The sequence below is a fragment of the Equus quagga genome, chromosome 10, assembly GCF_021613505.1.
Source record: "Equus quagga isolate Etosha38 chromosome 10, UCLA_HA_Equagga_1.0, whole genome shotgun sequence".
NCBI classification, from domain to species: Eukaryota; Metazoa; Chordata; class Mammalia; order Perissodactyla; family Equidae; genus Equus; species Equus quagga.
Window position 1 is genome coordinate 113,474,850 of NC_060276.1, and position 19,156 is coordinate 113,494,005.

At 42.7% G+C, this 19,156-nt stretch overlaps 1 protein-coding gene across 4 annotated transcripts; it reads right to left on the bottom strand.

The window, feature by feature from the left end:
* Positions 1–533: 533 nt before the first annotated feature.
* TLR8 (toll like receptor 8) lies at positions 534–17,244 on the bottom strand. Of its 4 annotated transcripts, none has more exons than XM_046672787.1 (4): positions 17,153–17,244; positions 10,179–10,245; positions 9,396–9,452; positions 534–3,708 (listed from the first exon to the last, which is right to left on the bottom strand). In XM_046672787.1, the coding sequence occupies exons 3-4, from the start codon at positions 9,417–9,419 to the stop codon at positions 586–588; spliced, it is 3,147 nt and encodes a 1,048-aa protein (XP_046528743.1). In that variant the 5' UTR covers positions 9,420–9,452; positions 10,179–10,245; positions 17,153–17,244; the 3' UTR covers positions 534–585. The 4 variants fall into 4 exon arrangements, with proteins under 4 accessions (XP_046528743.1, XP_046528746.1, XP_046528745.1 ...); XM_046672790.1 differs by having other exon boundaries at positions 534–3,569; positions 9,383–9,452; XM_046672789.1 differs by having other exon boundaries at positions 9,383–9,452.
* Positions 17,245–19,156: the final 1,912 nt, after the last annotated feature.

Below are 19,156 nucleotides of genomic sequence, written 5' to 3' on the forward strand. Positions count from 1 at the left end.
TGACAGAGATGGCAAGCCAACTGAGGCCATCACAACTACCCAACTCGTCATAGACTAGTTTCCCTGGACTAAGGTGGTCACTCCCATGGAGCTATAGGAACCTGTGATTTACTTCTAATAAATAGAATATGGCCAAAGCGATGGGATATCACTTCCCTGATTAGATTACAAAAGATGATGACTTCCGTCTTGCTAGCAACCTCTTTCTCTTGCTGGCTTTGACGAAGCAAGCTGCCATGTGGGAGAGATCCATGTGGCTGGGAACTGAGGGCAGCCTTTGGCCAACAGCCCAGGAGGAACAGACTCCTGAAAACAACCACATGAGTGTGAGCTGGGAAATAGATCCTAACCCCAGGAGATGCCTGTGGCTGGCACCTTGATCACAGCCTTTCAGAGACCCTGAGCAGAGGACCCAGCTCAGCCATGCCTGGACTCCTGACTCACAGAGACTGTGAGATCACAAATTGTGTTGTTTTAAGCAGCTAAGTTTTGGGGTAACTTGTTACACAGCAATAGATAACTAAGACAGAAGGGTAATTTAATTGCTTTGCATTTTTATGTTGGTGAACCATGACTTAACATCAGTTAGTACTGCTTAATGGAATCAACATACAAATTGTTATACCGTGAATTATTTTCAGTTAAGACCACATTTTTCAGACTTTGCCAAAACAAGCCTTCTGCCTTGGGGTTGTCAGGCCACTGGAGGATGGAGCTCTTGCAGATCCTCTGCCGCAGCCGCAAATACTGGGAATGCTGTAACACTGGCTCCAGCAGAATAAATACAATCACGTCCATATTCTCATCCATTAGCCTCTGCAAGGCCAAGTAGAATGCTGTTTTAAAGTTCCAGTTTTTTGCATATTTTTTGGTTAAAACAAATATTGTCTTCTTGCTTTGGTTTATGCTCTGCATGAGGTTATCGATGATGGCTAATCCCGGGTCCCAATCCCTCTCCTCTAAACAGAGGAGCACGTTTTTTTCTTCACTCTCTTCTAGGTGGAAGCGCAGCTCATTTATCACCCAGTCCGTAACAGAGGCGTCTTTGGTGTCATAAGAAACGTAAGCATCATAGAAAGTTTGGGATGTGGAAAGAGACCTGTAGCCTTTTATCTTAGCTAAACACATGTGATAGATAAACCAAACATCCCAGTAAAACCAATGGTGAGCTAGGGCAGCCAACATAACTGTGACAGTGATGAAGAACGTGAAGAAGCATAATATTGCGGCAATGGCATCTGAAACACACGTCGTTAGCTCTAAACTCACAATACTCTTCCCCCTTTGATCCCCAGGACTGGCACAGATGACATCTGCCAATCTAGGAATTGCGATATTCAGATTTTCATCCATCCATCTCCGAAAATCTCCAATGTCACAGGTACAGTCAAAAGGGTTTCCACCAAGTTCCAAAACGGCTAAATTGATGGTGGTCTTAGTTTGAAGCGTGGTTTTGTTGATCATCTTTAGCCTGTTGAAACGTAAATCGAGGTGTATCAGACTGCTAGCTTCGGAGAAGAAGCCAGAAGGCAGGTGGGAAATCTTGTTTTGACTCAGTAGCAGTGTCCGAAGAGAAGGTGAGAATTTAGATAGGTTATTAGTTAAAGAGGAGAGTTTGTTTCTACTTAGGTCAAGCAAGTGGAGATGAGGAAAATGTTGGAGTAATGTCCAGTTAAAGAAATGTAATCTATTGTCATTTATATACAGTTCGGTAAGATTCTGGGGCAAGTTAAGGAATGCTTCATCTGGGATGTGCTGGAGGTTATTAAAGGATAAATCAAGCCGTGTCAGATTCCTGAGACACTTAAAAATTTTCCTGTACCTTCTGTCTTCAGCATTCCACAAAAGGTCAAGGCGGTTTCCACTGAAAACTAATTCTTCCAGAGACATACTATTCATATTGTACTCTGTTAAAGTGTAAATGCTGTTGTGGCTCAAATTCAAAACTCTTAGCTGTGTTAAATTTTGAATAAATCCTAGACGATGCGTTACCCCTGCTATTCGGAAATAGTGTGCATTGTAGCTGAAATCTAGAACTTCTAACTCAGGCAATTCTCTGAGAGCATTATCATCATCAAAGTCTATTCTATTGTTTGTCAAATCCAAATATTTGATATGCGGTACAGCTGAAAATTCAGTTCCATGCAACGGTTGACCAATGCCATTGGAAGACAGATTTAAGCAGGCAATGTCATGAAAAGCTTTAAACTGCTTTTGCCCAATAAAGAAAATACTATTCAAGCTTAAATCTAAGGCTTTGCCATAAGCTGTACACTGTGGCTTTATTAAAGGATTGGTGTTATGATAAAAATTTGAATGTGGGTTAAACTCAAAATCTGCTGAACGTCGCTTAAGGATATGACTTTGGAAAGCGGAGCCATTTGTATAATTTTGCAGGCTATCATTTACCAAGGGCGATATTCTGTTTTCTGACAAGTAAATGACTGTCAGATTGGGGAAATGTTGGAAAAAGGTAAAATCAATTTGCTTAATAAAGTTAACGCCCAAGTTGATAGTCTTTAAATTTGAGAGACTCATCAAGGGCCGGAAATGTTCTTTTCTAACTTCCTGAAACACATAACCTCTTAAGTGCAATATCTGGAGAGACGTAAGATTAGAGAAGTTCGGGGAAATTTCAATATATTTTGGATATTTCGTCACTATATAGTTAAAAGATAAGTCAAGTATTTCTAAGGAGGGCAGTTTTGTTAAAAATTCCCCAGACGCTATTTCCTGCACTAAATAATTGAATTCAAGATGCAGCACCTTCAGATGGTGCATATTGTCAAACCAGATTGCAGGAACCTTCCTGAGGGAAGTGCTAGAGAGGTTTAGGTAGCGAAGTTCGGTCAGGTCTTGAAAAGCAAGAGGATGTATCTGAATCGAAGAGTCTCTTTCACAAGGTGTACAGGGAAATGGTGCATTGAAGCACCTTGGACAGTTCCCGCTTAGATCCAGTACTGTCAAATTTCTCAATTCCTTGAAGTCTTCTTGAGTGATGTTTTTGATCTTGGTGTTGCTAAGATAAAGCTCTCTCAAGGAGTTTGGCAGTTTGGGTGGCACATGAGAAAGGTTGTTAAAAGATAATGATAGCACCTTCAAGTTTGTAAGCCTTTCAAATGTTCCGTCTTCTATGTCAAAAGTTTTATTGCAAATGTTGCCAAAATAGCAGTTCCAGCCCAAATAGAGATATTCCAAATTCATAAGTCCAGAAGTATTCTTTTTAGTTACAGAAGTTATTCTGTTTTGAATTAGACTAAGTTCTCTTAAAGACCCTGGCAAACCAGTGGGTATTTTGTCTAACTGGTTGTCTTCAAGCAGTAACTCTCTTAGGTTTTGTAGGTTGAGGAATGCCCCATCTGTAATATTCATGCCATTTTTATTTACGTCAGGATTTTCATTCTGGGACCGTGCCTTGCCATTGTGGTTTAGATTTATTTTAGTAAGATTTTGCAGCCCTTGAAATGATTCATTTGTTATGTGGATGATGAAATTATCAGATAGGTCTAGTTCTGTCACGTACTTGCCCACTGTTTGGGGAACTTCTTCCAGTCGGCGATCGTTGCACTCTGCAATGACAGAAACATTTTCCCTTTTCTCATCACAAGGATAGCTTCTAGAATAATTTGTTTCAGTGAAGGACTCACAGGAATCAGAGATTATCAGGAAAAGGCAGGTCAGAAGCAAAGGCTGAAGGATCATGTTTTCCTAAGGAAAATCAAAAGTGGAGGCACAGTATTAGAGTAACAATATTTGCCAGGCATTTCATGATGAAATTAACAGTGCTTCACCATACTTTTTATGAGTTTTGAAGTGTTAATTCTCTTAACAATTAAATAGATTGCATTAAATTAGGTTCAGAACAATTTTAGTTTTTCACTGTGTTCAGCTTCACAGTGCTAAAAGAAGTTGAAGATGAAGCTGTCTGAGATCGTGATGATGAGAAAACCTGGGAAGCTTTTGCAGAGGCATTAATCAAGATGCCCCACCCCATAATGGGTGTGATACTGGATCATGGCTGTGGTTCACACTAGATCTATAGCACCGCAAGCTGTACATCTGTAGCTTCAACTTATTAGCATAACTCTTGATGAAACTTTGGCCAGTCCCAAGGAGAGTTCAGACCCAGCTTCTATTGTGGTATCATCCAAGATCTCCAAGCCAGAGTCATCTCTACCTCATCTACATAACCATATCTCTTATTGGCATTTACCACAATTTTTCTATACCTCTATGGTAGTATGTATCAAGTTCTCTTATCTCCTTGCATGACAGGAAAATGGACATCTTCTGTTGGTAATCATAACAAACAAAGTGTCGGGCATTGTGCCAAATATAAATATTTTCTCACCCCTGTTAATGCTCACAGCAGCACAATGAGATAGGTTCTCATTATTATCCATATTTTGTAAGTAAAGAAACAAACTCAGAGACTTAAGGAACTTTCAGAAGAATGATATGTTGTAGAGCTGGGGCTTGAGTCAATCTGATTCCAATACCACGTTTTTAACCACTATCCATCATGCTACACACTCTCATTTGAAATCTTCATGCCTGAACAGTGCCTCAAAAGTGGACGGCACTCAAAAGTTTTTGTATGGAATGGCTACTATTCATATGCCTCTTACCATACAAACATTGGCAGTAACAGCTATTCCAAAGACTGGCTCGTCCTGTCAACTTCTGTAGGGAAGACATGATGTTTTATATTTCTATGCATTCTCTGTAACACTTAGCAGAGTGCCTCACTTTCTTTGACTCTTTCTTAATAGAAGGCTGAATATATTGCTTTTCATAATTATACAATGAAATAAACAGATTAATGTCATTGGTTTGATCAAGGGTTGTGGTCAAAAGAGCTCTCAAAATCTTATTTCGCTGGGTATGCAGACCAGCCTTTACTAAACTAGATTTTTCACTAAAGCCCAACTCATGTCCTTATTGTGAGTTGAACCAGGTTAAGTGCCTTCTTACATTCTCCTAAAATTTAGGGTTAATGAACTAACCGTCACTCTCATACCCTTACTATATTAGAAAATATTTTTATATAGATGTTGATTATTCTGAGGATCAATAATTATTGTCCATTTACAAAAGCCAAGGAAAAGCCAGATCCTTCTGAGATGAAAATTAAAACGGAGCAGAACTCCTAGGCATTTTCAGTTACTTTTAGTTGTTTTGAAATACAACACTATCTAGGAGCTGCTGCTTAATGTTTGACTTTTGCTGAAAGAAAGCCCTGCTTTACCTGGTGTGGTAGGCAGAAATTTAAGATGGCCCTTATGACATTTGATGCACTATTGCAGACGAATATGGAGGGGGCCTCTGACGAGGAATGCAGGCAGCCTTTAGAAGCTGAGAGTGGCTCCCTGCTGACAGCTAGCAAGGAAATGGAGGCACTGATCCTACAGCCACAGAGAACTAAAATTAACTCACAATCTGAAGGAACTTGGAAATGGGTCCTTAGCCAGAAACTTGATGTAAGAGTCCAGCTTGGCCAACACATTGATTTCAGCCTTATGAGACCTAGAGCAGAGAATCCGGGCAAGCCCATCCAGATGCTAAGCTACAGAAATTTAAGCCAATAAATGCGTATTGTTTGAAGCCTCTAACATTGGGGGTTATTTGTTATGCAGCAGTAGAAAACTAATATGTCTAGAAAATGTGTGTGAAAAGATGCTTCATGGCCTGAAAACATGCAGCTCTTGCAGAGGCCACCGCAGGTCTCCAGGCTCACCATCTCCGCTGGGAGATACAGGTGCACCAAGGGGTTAATGAAGCTTGGGGACACAAGGAACTTTGGGAGATGACCCAGACAATGTTATATTTGCTCAGCACCTAAGCAGATCGAAACCTGTGTAATTCCCAAGTGTGAACATTGTTAGATCTAGAAGTCACTTCCTGAATCTTCCCTGCCCTTTCCTAGCCAGTGGGTGGACTGAGGAGTCGATCTGACTATGCGCACAGCTTATTAGTTGGTGCACAGTCTGGTGAGTTAAACACAACAACATGATAAAATTTCCACTGTGACACAAAGAAGCATGTGAATTATAAGAGCCAAAAATAGGGGGACTTGACCTATTCATGGAGGCTGGGAAAGATTTCCCTAAAGAAGTGAAATTTGAGCTGTGATTGAGCTAAGGTTGAGTGGGCATCTATAAGGCACAAAGAGGTCAAAAGAATGTTCCAGCATATGCAATGGTCTTAAGTGTATTCCTTCTAATTTCCCATGCTGTGCTTTCAGAGGAGCCCTGGATAGGAATCAAGAAGGGCATAGTGTGGGCCTGAGACAAAGCACATCAGGTTTCAAGACCTCAAAGCTGGTTGAAACCTGCAGAGAACTGCTTGCAATGGTAGGACCCAGAATAAGAGGCAGGGCCAAGAGGAATGGAATGGCACATACGAGATGAAGAACAGAAATGTTGCTGAGGTCCTCAGTATCTCCACGGCACCGCATTCAATGGGCATTTTTCAGTCCTCATCTTAATGAGCATGTAAATGTAAGGAACTAAAGGAAAGCCAGAGAAAAGACGAGAGTGGATTTTGATCTCTATCTGAGGAGCAATGCAAGCCTTTGAAAGTTTTAAGCAGAGTGGTACCACGCTCACTGATTCCATAGTAGTCACTGGCAAGAGGGCACAGAACTTCAGGAGCAAGATAATGGTAGCTTGAACTAAGTTGGTGGCAATGGAGATAGAAAGAAATGAATTCAAGAGATACTAAGGAGGTAAAATTGGGAGACACAGCAATAGAAGTATAATGGAGGGGATTGTGAGAGAGAGGGAAAAATTCAAGGTGACTTCCAGGTTCCCGGTCTGTGCAACTGGATGGATGAGAGTGCCATTCACTGAGGAAGAAGATCATTTGGGGCCAGAGGAGGAGGAGGAAGAGAATATTATTAATTAAATTTGACATGTTGCACTTGAGTTGAGTTTGTCATCTTCCAGTGGAGATGTCCAGTAAGCAGTTACATGTGTGCATCTTAGGCTCGGAGGAGAGTTCTGATAGAGGGATGAATTTGAGAGTCAGGGCTAGTACAGCCATGGGTGTGAATGAGATCATCTGGGGCAGTGTAAGCCATAAAGGATCTTCCACACTCAGTTCTATCAACAACAATTTTCACATCTTTTTTTCTAGTAATTTTATGATTTCATTTTCTTACATTGAAAGATCTTATCCCACTGAAATTGTTTTGGCATAAAATGTGAGGTGTAGACCCACATAATTTTTTTCTAAATGGAGACCCAGTTGCCCCAACACCATTTATTTGAATATTCCTTTTCTCACCAATTTGATATGCTTCCTTTATCATATACTAACTTTCCTGTTTGGATGTATTTCTAGGCTCTCTATTCTGCTTCACCAATCTGTTCATCATTCATGTGCTGCTACCACAAGTTTTAACAAGTACAGCTTTCAGGTATGTTAGTATCTGATAAGGTAAGTTCTGATCATTATTCTTTTTTTGTGAATGGGTCACTTCTATCTTACCTTCTGGTGTACACTTCCTTGCTGGTGCACACAAAGACTACGATTTCTATATATTCATTTTATACCAAACCAATATACTAAATTCTCTGATTATTTAGAATAGTTGTTTTTCCATGTGACTTTCTTGGGTAAGCAGTTAAGCCATCTACAAATAATGATGATCTTCCTATTACCCTTTATGCAGTCAAATTTCTTTTTATTGTCTAATTACATTGTCTAGTTACTCTAGAACAATGGAAAAATAATAGAGCAGAGGTCAAAAAAGGCAAAGACTGACCAATTAAACTACACACAAATAAAAATTCTGCCTCACAAAAAATATGGTAAACAATGCCAAAAGTGAAATGATAAATTAAGAGAAGATGCTTATAGTTCGTATCACAGATAAGGGAGTAATATATTTGATATGTAAAGGCTTTGTAAGCATAAGTGAGAAGATAAAATAACCCAATAGAAAAATAGACAAAAATATATTAACAGACAGTTCACAGAAAAAAGAAACACAAATAGTTCTCAAACATGGGAAGATACTCAACTTTACTCAAACAATTACACTGAGATATCATTTTTCACTGATTCTATTGTGTAGGTGAGGATGTAGCAAAACAGATGCTCTCATATTTTGCTGGGAGGAGTCTAAATTAGTGCCACCTCTAAGACAGCAATTTTTAATATCTATCAAAATTGGAAGCATAAACTTAGACTCAGCAATTTCAATTCTAGTAGATCCTAACAATTGACCCTTATGCATGTAAATGACTATAGGCAAGGATGTTCAATGAAGGGCTGTTAGCAAAAGCAAAAGACTGGAAAAAAGCTAAAGCCTATGAGCAGTGGTCTGGTTAAATAAATTGTGTCATATTCATATAATGGAATACTATGCAGCAATTAAAAAGGAGGTGGCAGCTCTATATTCATTTATTCATTCATTGAAAAAATATTTATTAAGCATATACTTTATTTCAGGGACTGTTTTCAAGCTAGAGATATAATAATGAACAAAATAGATTAAAATATCTGCCCATTTGGAGCTTATATTACAAGGTCGTACGTTAGATGGTGGAAAGTACTCTGGAGAAAAAGAAAGACGGGAAAGAGGTGGTTATGCAGACTGTCCCTCTGTTGGGATTGTCTGATGTCGTGATCAGACTGGGGTAATGGTTTGGGGGAGAAAGGCCATTCTAAAGTGGAAAAGTGCCATTCTAGTCACATCACACCAAGGGCACATACTAGCAATGTGACTTTCACTGTTGATTGGACCTTGATCACCTGGCTAAGGTAGCACGTGTCAGCTTCCTATTATAATTTTTAATTATAGATTAATAAAAAATTAATTTTGAAAGGGCCCATGGGGAATGGATGGCAGGGCGAGGCCAGATTGCAGGCTCTTCCCTTTGAGCAGTAAACAGAGCACTGTTGGTCAGTGAGACATTTTCAGGTGGTTACTTGGGCGGGTCCAGAAGGCCAGACTGTCCTGTGTGGCCTCACCAGCCTCAAGTTAAGGCCTCAACGCCTAGTTTCAGATGCAAGTCTCTCTCCTACAAGGCTGGCCAATTGAGGAGAAAGCCTCTAGGGGGAGCTAGAGACCAGGAGAGGAAGCTTTTGAAATCCTCCATTTTTACAGGATAAAATGGCCTCCCAGAGTCTGAGACAACTTAAAGTAAACGTTGGGCCATGGAAATAATCAGAATATTCTGGAGAGGGTTTGTGAGTGAGGAGCCTGAGGTTCCTAACTCCACTCTCCAAAAGAGTCCTGAGGTAAGAACAGGAGTTGACAGGTTCCAAAAAGCCTCAATTAGAAGACAAGTACACAGGCGGGAAGAGTGGGTGTGGTGAGCAGGCAGCTAGCAAAGAAGTTGAGGAGAAACCCTGTTCAAGCCTCTGTACCCACCTCAGGGCCTCACCGAATGTGAAGGCTCGTCATTCATCGAGTGACTCCTTGCTCACGGGTCCAGCTGGATCTGAGGAGAGAGAGCAGAGCCTAAGGGCCAGCAACAGCTGCAGCTCCCTGCCGACTTCTTCCTCTAGGCTGCACCCGTGCCTCTGGCTCCCAAAAGGTGTCCCCCAAGAGGATATCAATGAGACCCAGATCCAAGACAAGTGAGAGGGGCACCAGGGAGAATTCACCCTCCTTAAGGGCTAACCAATAGATGAAAACCATCCAGCCTGGCAGACAAGAAATGGCAACCATGCCCAAAAAATAGAGAGAGAGAAATGGCAACTTTGCAAATAAAATAGAGGAAAAAAAGGGCAGTCATGCAAATAAGACAGAAAGTGAAACTATGCAAATAAAACAGAGAACCTGAGAGAGTGAGAGCGAGAGAGAGCAAAGGACACTTCTGTTTGAGCTTGACAATTGAAGGCCCCCATTAAAGTGATAGTAAAGGACTGGGACCCCACAAGGTCAGAGAAGGGATAAGAAGAGACCACTGCAGACAAGGAATGTGTAGGAAGTTGAGGAAGATGGCGAGCAGGTGGATACACAGTAAGTGGCAGAGCAGAGCGCAGAGGCTGAAGCCTAAGGGCCGGCCCGGGCGAAGTCAATGCCCATCACAGTAGCCCGGAAAGACGCAGGACCTGCAGGCAGCAGTCGTGGCACAGGGCTTGCCGGGCAGGGCTGCACGGTGGGTTGGTTGAGAGTCTGCGTGAGAAGTTAGACCCCTCCTGATCCCCTCCCTGAGACTTACAATCTCGAAAGGTTGAATCCGAGAGCCTTGGCTTCCGGCCTCCAGGCACACGTGAAGGCAGGGCGAACTGCCAAAGAGAAAACATGAGGGTTACAGAAGTCTGGATCCAGAGCAGGGAGCCCAAGGCTCTTCTCTCCCCCAGCTCTGGGGATGCTGACAGCTGCTGGCTTGTGGACATCCCACTCCAGCGCCCCAGGCAGGAGGTTGGAGGGCTTCGCTGGGAAAACAGGCACGGTAGCAAGGCCACGAGTACAAAATTTAAGGGGACACCCAAAAACGTAGTCATCGAGATGAATACTATTTAAAAGAAATTAAAATCTTTGATTTTAAAATATCAACATTTTCAATGAAGACAGAATCTGGCCCTGCACTTGCGAGGCCCTGCTTTACCTGCTTGGCCCTCATCCCGCCTCTGTGGGTTCCGATAAAACTTGGTTTACTGAAACAGGCAACCAGCCTGCAGGACGGAGTTCGCCAATTTGATTTTTTAAAATATAACATTAAAGTATTATTTCTCTTGATTACTGAACTTTTCGGTACCCTCCCTCCCTTAAATTTTGCACCTAAAGCGAGTGCTTCACATTCCTCACCCTAGCCTTGGTCCTGAACCATAGAAAAAATCTACGATTACAGTGGCCCACCCTACCCAAAAGCCACTCACACCCACTCCTCCTGGGCTGAGACTCATTCATTGGGAAGCCCTGTCCTTGCAATGGGATTAATTCTATTCAGCTCTTTGCTGGCCCACTCTCGAGTATGAATTAACAGCCAGCACCAGTCACCTGGGAATTCACTCGGCGTGAAGGAGAGATCTACACAAACAAAAGAAAAAAACAAAATCAGAGACACAGCAATTGGTAGAATCAGGCCTTCTGGCACCCAGGACAGTGGTTTATGGTTTTTTGTTTTGTTTTTTTTTTAAAGATTGGCGCCTGAGCTAACAACTGTTGCCAATCTTTTTTTTTTTCTGCTCTTTCTCCCCAAATACCCCCAGTACATAGTTGTATATTATTAGTTGTGGGTCCTTCTAGTTGTGGCATGTGGGACGCCGCCTCAGCATGGCCTGATGAGTGGTGCCATGTCCGCGCCCAGGATCCGAACCGGCAAAACCCTGGGCCACCGAAGTGGAGCGCGCGAACTTAACCACTTGGCAACAGGGCCGGCCCCCAATAGTTTCTTTTCTTGATACAGCTCCTGTCTCGCACAGATTCTCAATCCCCTCTCTGCAATTCTGAAATCCTAAAAGATTTGAACACCAGAAGATTTCGTTTTGTCTTTTGTAATTTATGTGGCAGCAAAACCTGATCTGAACCACCCTAAGGCTGTGATAATCCTCATTTATCCATTTAGCGTGAGCAGTCTTGTTTCACGGCGGAAATGATGCGGGGTCGGTAAGCCGAGGAGTCGAAAGAAAGATTTCTTGGACTCTCAAGATCTGGCAGTAGTGCTCTTTTATTTAGAGAATAGTGTGGAATAGCATGGGGACAGGGCCCATGGGCAGTCAGGCTGCTGCATGGGGACAGGGCCCACGGCCAGGAGGAGCCGCTGCTACTGCCCCAAGTTGAGGGTTAGAGCTAAATTTAAGGCATAGGTATGTGAGTCATCTCTTTACAAGACAAAGGAAAGAACATGAAAAAAGTTAAAATGGTTTTAGTGCAGGTGGGGTCTGGTCATTGGGTGATCCCATGACTTTTAGACAAGAATCAAATCGGATTAAGTAAAGGTCAGAAGCCACCACCCTAAATCAGTTACCTGAGATTGCCAGACAGCAACCAACTTAAGTTCTTGCCTCTGGCATTAAGAGTTTCTAGAGATAAGGCCATCCCCCTTCTTCCTGGCACAGAGAGGGAGGCATCTTTACAGATAGAGGTTTCCCTTAGAAATGTAAATGTTTCCCAACAAAGGGGCAAGCAAATTCCACTCCTCGGAGCCTGCTTCTCATCTGTAGTTTTAAAATTAACCAGCCTAAAAATCCTCATCATAAACCGTTTTAAAATTAAGCAGCCTAAAAATCCTCATCAGAAACAGCCATGTGCTTGATAACAGGCGCTACCCCAGACCCACCAGAAGTGTTTTATAATATATCACATATGTGATATTGTCTTGCCGTACTTTCTTATGAAATTTGAATTCTTAACTTTGACACAATTCTGGCCCACAGGTTTCAGATGAAGGACTGTGGATCAATACTTAAATCTCTTTCCTTGGGGACACATTAGCAATTCCAGAATTTTCCTTGGCATATCTGCTAAATCAGAAAATAGAATGTGGCTGTCAACAGGGCCAAGCAAGGACTTTCATGGGCCCCAGGCACCTTGGCTTTCGTGGGCCCCTTCCTCCATTAAAAAAATAGTAAAAATTATATTTTATGACTGCATTGGCATAAAAACAAATATAATCCAGGCTGGATTATATTCATTATTTTCCTGATTTTAAAGAAAATAAAACATTTGCTTAAAGTATCATGGGCCCTAGGCCCTGTACCTTCTGGTCCTAAAGGAAGTGGCCCTGGTTGTCAGTGATGGTATATTGGGGCTCAGAGCAGGCCCTCGGAGACTAGTTAAGGTAAGTAGGAGATACCTACTGGAAGTAAGATAAGTATTAGATTGGGAGCTAATGAAGTGAAGGACTAGGATTGAGTGGAAGTGGTAGAAAAGAGGATCACTAAAGGAGAGTGTCACAGTTTGAACTGTGTCCCCCAAAACAGGTGTTGAAGTTCTAACCTTTGTACATGTGAATTTGACCTTATTCGGAAATACGGTCTTTGCAAATGGAATCAAGTTAAGACGAGGTCATACTGGATTAGGGTGGGTCCTGATCCAATGACTGATAACCTTCTAAGAAGTGGGAAGTTTGGAGACAGATACACACAGGAAAGAAGACCATGTGAAGATGGAGGCAGAGATTGGAGTGACGCAGACAAGCCAACGATTGCCAGCCACTATCAGAAGCTAGGAGAGAAGCATGGGACAGATTTTCCCTCTGAGCCTCCAAGAAGGAGCCAGCCCTGTTGATAACAACTTGACTTTGGACTTCTGGCCTCCAGAACTGTGAGAGGATGAATTTCTGTTGTTTCGAGCCATCGAGTTTGTGGTACTCTGTTATGGCAGCCACGGGAAACGAATAGAGAGAGTAAGGGCAGAGAGCAGGAAGATTAAGAGTTGTTCGGTGGACCCCACTGCTGAGACAAATTCCAGCTGCCAGAAAATTCCCTTTGTCTGGACATGCCAGTGAGCTCACGGCATAGAACGCGCTGATGGGGATGACAGGGTCTGTGTGGTCTGGATCTGTCACTGGGTGTTGCCTTGTAAGACTCAGAAAAAAAAAATCAGGACCCATTTTAAAGAAAGCATATGAATCACACACACAAAAGAAGTCTGTTTAACTTGCGTCTCCCTGACAAATACAACCGTCGCTAGCTACTGGGGAAGTGATTTCACAACTGTTTTCCTATTTTCCAGGCATAATCACTTCTTTGGTTGGGTCCATGATAAGCCACTTCTCTCCTTTGGGTTCTGAAGGAACCAAACAACACAATGAAAACAACCTATCTCAGTCCTTGCCCAAAGCTTCCTTCTCAACCTGGACCCCAGTGGACCCCAAAAACACAATTTTAAAAGCCCAGTGCAGTTGGAAGAACAGCTCAGAAAAGCCTGCCTTAGCTGAGGAACACTGGGAGTCAGAGTGAGCCTCCCAGAACCGAGCCGCAGGGTGAGGGCTGCAGGCAGGACAGCGACTGGACGGGCGCCAGGCGATGCTCAAATAAATGGCGCAGGTTTCCCCACACAATCTAGGGTGAAGGTGGTCTGCGAGGCGCCTAAAGCTGCCTTCCTGGAATCAACAGCTTTGGATCTTTTCACAGCCCTCTCCTAGGCTGCAAAGAGTGATTTTTGCAATGATGCCTCCTTCCTTCTCCTCTTCAAAGCCTTCTTTCACTGACGCGGGATTTGCCTCAGACCGTCGCCCTAGCCTGCCCCTTTCTCCGAGCGAGTGCTGCTGGTGCCCCTCACCAGAAAGTGGCAAGAGAACCTATTGATATAGGATGGCATTAATCCCCCCAGTTGAATACAGAGCAGTTTGGACATGATGTGGGGTTCAACTAGAACTGAAGTTTTTGCCAAACTGGAAAGATTTATGATTTTTAATGGTTTCTAATTCTTTTGCAGTTGACTGTGTTGACCACTGATAAGTTACAAAAGTAAATTAATAAAGAAATGGTGGTGTGGATAGGATTTGTCACCTTAGGTGAAATTTACGATCAATAATAGATACTTTATTTTATGCATTCCAAATTCGATGGATTCACTAACCGCTTTAGAAAACAAAAGAATCCACTACCGGGGCTGGCCCTGTGGCCGAGTGGTTAAGTTTGCGCGCTCCGCTGCAGGCGGCCCAGTGTTTCGTTGGTTCGAATCCTGGGCGCGGACACGCACTGCTCATCAGACCACGCTGAGGCAGCGTCCCACATGCCACAACTAGAAGGACCCACAACGAAGAATATACAACTATGTACCGGGGGGCTCTGGGGAGAAAAAGAAAAAAATTAAAAATCTTAAAAAAAAAAAGAATCCACTACCACATTAAACGCACCTGTCAACAAAGAGATGGATCCTGATTTCGTATACACAAAAATATGAAAAATTATGCTATTTGAATTCTGGGAAATATAGCAGGGAGCATCTGTTGAGTGCTTCAGCATGAGGCAACATTGGGGTGAGTGCAAGTCATGCGTTTTCTCGTTTAATCCTCATAAAAATCAGTGAGGTGGGTGCTGTCATAAGCCCCCATTTTATAGATGTGCAACCTGAGGCTCAGAGAGGCTAATTTACTCACGGTCACCCAGATGGTAGGTGGTAGAGCTGAAACTGAGCCTACGTGTACCTGAGTAGTTAACAAATTGGTAGGGCTGGAACCAAGGGGCTGGTCAGCAATAATCTGGTTTTGATTATCGGCAGAGACACCATAGCCATACCTGGGACCTTCGGGATTCAAGTGCCGGGGGTGGATTATCCACTTTACCTTTCTGCACTGACCAGTCTACCACAGAGCACTTCCAGATTCTCTGTCATTCCATAGAACAAGTGGAAATCCACGGATTTTAGACATATGCACCAACTAGCAGCTCTTTGTAACCACCTGAAAAGTCGACACAGCCTGTACTTGCTAATGCCAAACCAGAACCAAGGGTTATGCGCTTAAATTTACTGTGTCTTTATAGCCCTGAATAGTCATAAATTGGAGATAATAGTTTAAAAAATAACAAGTCCCTCAACTATGATTAATAATTCAGCTGAACTCAAAAGACATTCCATTGGAATGACATTCCCTTCAACAGACCCTGGAGGGGACACTAAGACGCACTTACAAATAATATCCAACTGAGTTTCAAAGACTGACCCTGGGTAAAGACATCGTCCCCTACCAGACACGCCCTGATACCCCATAAGTCTGGGGTTTCCATGAGACTGCCTTCTCTCTCCTAAACCCCCGTGCCATTTTCAGGATTGTTGCATGAAGGGATGAGGAGCAATGGTCAAAGGAGGAGAATGAACTTCATTGACTGCCCTCACTGTCATCCACAGCCTCGGCTTTTCAGATAAGCCATACTGGAAACTTTTCTTTTGTTTTCTGAAATCAAACCAAGGGGCTAATGAATACGTTTCAGGTCTTCCCGGAGCCTTGTCACCCCCTAAAAAAGGACTGTGCTCTTTAGTGAAAGGACCAAAGGAGCTGTTCCGGTGTGCCTCTAGGGCGGTGGTTCTCACTCTTGGCTGCACGTGGAGATGCCTGGGAAGCTGAAAAGTTGCAAATGCCCAGGCCCGCCCCTAGGGATTCTGATTTCATTGCTCTGGGGTTCAGCCTGGGCAGTAGGACTTTTTAAAGCTCCCCTGAGATTCTAATACATAGTCAAGGCTAGGAACCTCTGCTCTGAGGCCACGCGTCAGCTAGGTCCTTGACCTCCACCCACCACCAATGAGAGGGAGGTGGGGCATTTTTCCCAGTTTGGTTTGATTTTATTATTATTCCACTTTTTACCTTCTTGCAATATAATTATATTGGCTATCACAGCAGTTAACAAACATCAAGTAGAAGTTGGATAACTTCAATTGCAATTCCATATACGTCATTGGCCCTGTTGAGTCAATTCCTTATGAGTCATCGTAGCCGTTTTGTAAAGCATCATAGTTTCAGTGCAGAATTACTTTACTTTCAAGATGTATAACAGGCAATAAATTGATGTAAAAATTAACTTAAAAACTTACATATACATTAAATGGTTGCAAAAAAATGATTACAAGAACTTTAATAAGAACTAAATGAGTGTGGAAAAAACATAAGGTAAATTTTGGATGAGATTCTCGTGAAATCAGGCTTTTCAGTTGTTCTTAGAGCTCATTGAATTTTCTAGAAAATATATCATTTATAATAGTTATAAAGTTTGTTTTTCAATCTGACAGTTCTTGGAAAGACTGACCATCTTCTATGTCTAAACGCTGTAGAATATCATCGCAGAAATAGTAACATGTTTTCTTAAAAACTCTGAACAAGAAAAGTAGCAGGCTTTGCCTACCCACTAGTGAGTGACCTATGGACGTGAGGGCAGAGTTTGTCCTTTTCTTTAGAAGGAGCAAAGTAAAAACACTTCCCCATCCGCTTCACCTCCCACCCTTTGGTTCGAGAAGAGAATACTGCTTCTGGCAGGACCAGAAAGTAATATTCCAGTTCAAGTCCTAACTTGGAATTTTCTTGTTTTCCTGTTCAAATTAATACGACCACTGTCTTTGATTTTCAAAATTTACTGCCTACCAGACCACTCTGCCTACCGTTAAAGCTGTCTCAATACTTAACCTTCCATACTTACTTGGCCGTTTGTCACTTTCTTTGTTCACACCATTTGCCTCCAAACTGTATTCTGGAGTCAGAAATCACCGATTTGGTGGGAAAGCTTTGTTAAAAGGATAGAAGCAGCTTACCGCTTTTCTGTTGTCGCCTCTGCTTATTTCTCATGCCATGACCTGCAGCGCTGTGCCGTGGTACCCTGTGCAGCAGGTGCACACGGAAAAAGAAACTGACTAACTTCCTGAAATGGTTGCTTTATCATCAGCAGAACCTAGCGTACTGTTTGCAGAAGTTTATGTGGGAAGACGGGAACTTGTGATTTCTTAACCATTGCCAAATCATTTATTGACTGTGCTTTAAAATTTCAAAACTGAAATTGGACAGAGGAAAGTCATTTATGGAATGATTTAAATATAACCCAAGCCAGACATATATGGCGTATTTTTGTGATTTTCTGTGTATTTGCGTGTATGCGTGGGTGGGTTGGGGGGTGACTGTAGGGATCCTCATGGAAATGTCAACAGCAGTTAGTTCTGAAGAGCAGGATTGGGGAAAATGAGAGAGAAATGGGGAGATTTTTCCTTTTCCTTAGAAAACTTTAGTGTTTGTTTTTTAAATTTGACCACAAATTTGTACCCAATTTAAGACTGCCCAAACCCATCTTTTGATATGTAATTCACAGACGGGGTTAAATAACATTCGCATTGCTCCATCTTGGTTCCACACATATCCAAGATAGCACATAGCAAGGTGGGTGTGGGCCCCCACCAGGCTGTGGCTGCAGAGAGGGCCTCTTGCTCTTGGGTGTCCTGCCTCAGTGAGCACCTGGTCCATAGAATAAGCTCAATAAATGTTTGTTGAATGAATGAGTGAGTGAATGGATGAGCATTCATGAGGCAGGAAAATTTAATTTACTGTCTGGTCTGATAAGTGAATCAGATTTTAAACTCTTGGATAAAGGGCCCCAGAAGGGGGTAATCAAGAGCAGGACTTGGCAAACCACAGCATGTGGGCCCAGCCCAGCCTGGGGGCTGAAGAATAACTTTCCCAGATGAACGTTTACAATCGATCTGATGATAAAGAATACCAACTTTAAACTCCAGTTAGGCAAAATGTTATCATCCCCCCAAAGAATTCCATTCTTCCCATTATTAGAACAATATTACAAAAAACTGCACTCATTATTATATTTACAATTTTGTCAATTAAATAATTGTGTACTTTGTTTTTCTCTTATTGTGTAAGTATCTACATTATGTCCTCAATTTACCTCTTGGCTCGCAAAGCCTAAAATATTTACTTTGTAGGGAACATCTGCTGACCCCTGGCCAAAGGAATAGTTTAGAATGAGATATGACGTACTTCATCTTGCCTTCCACCCCTTGAATTGGAGGAAACTACATTGGGGACGGGTGGGGAGGGGGTGACATTTTCACACACACACGCAGAGGCTTGGGTGGCCATTCCTAAAGTGACCTAATGGCTGGTTCCCTCAGGCGATTCAAGGCCTGGTGCACAGTTTGAGAAGGGGTTCCTGTGACATCAGAGAACACAGCCCATGGCTTCATGGTCTCACCAAAACCCTTCATGACCTGAAGCTCAAGGACCTCATCTTTTGCCACACAGGCTCTTGGTTTCCTTTGAAAACATTTGCTCAGAAATAGAGTTTAAAAAAGTAAGTAAGAAGGACTGCCAGTAGTGGACTGAGAAAGGCTCCTTTGGGCTGGAGAGTTGGTCAGCCTTTCTAGAAAAGCCAGACGCACATGCCCTGGCTTCCAGGTGATAAAGTGTTGGCCGATTAGAGACCAGTCGATTGAGGTCTTATAAAGCGTGGAGCACACTAGCTTATACTTGCATACAGTCTAGGGCTCATGCTGGGCAAACTCACAAAAATGAGCTACTCGTTCAAATCACATGAGCCTTCACAGGATTTTCCACACAACCAGTAACCATAAAAGATGAAAATGAAAATGGAATTGACACCAGGGCAGGACACTCACTGGCAACCAGAATTTAGTCCCACGTGGAAGGTGGCCAGAGGATCTGGCCCTCTGCCTGAGCCCAGAAGCTGGCCCTCAGTGGCCATGTCTGCTCCCCCTGCCCCGCCCTGGGAGAGCACAAAGCTCCTGGGCATCTCC

What these genes read in the sequence shown, in the direction of transcription:
- TLR8 (XM_046672787.1), bottom strand. Translation starts at nt 9,419, where the DNA reads ATGAATGACGAGCCTTCACATTCG. An exon ending in ATGACGAGCCTTCACATTCG is followed by an intron (nt 3,709 to 9,395) that starts GTGAGGCCCTGA and finishes GATTTTCCTTAG; the next exon opens with GAAAACATGATCCTTCAGCC.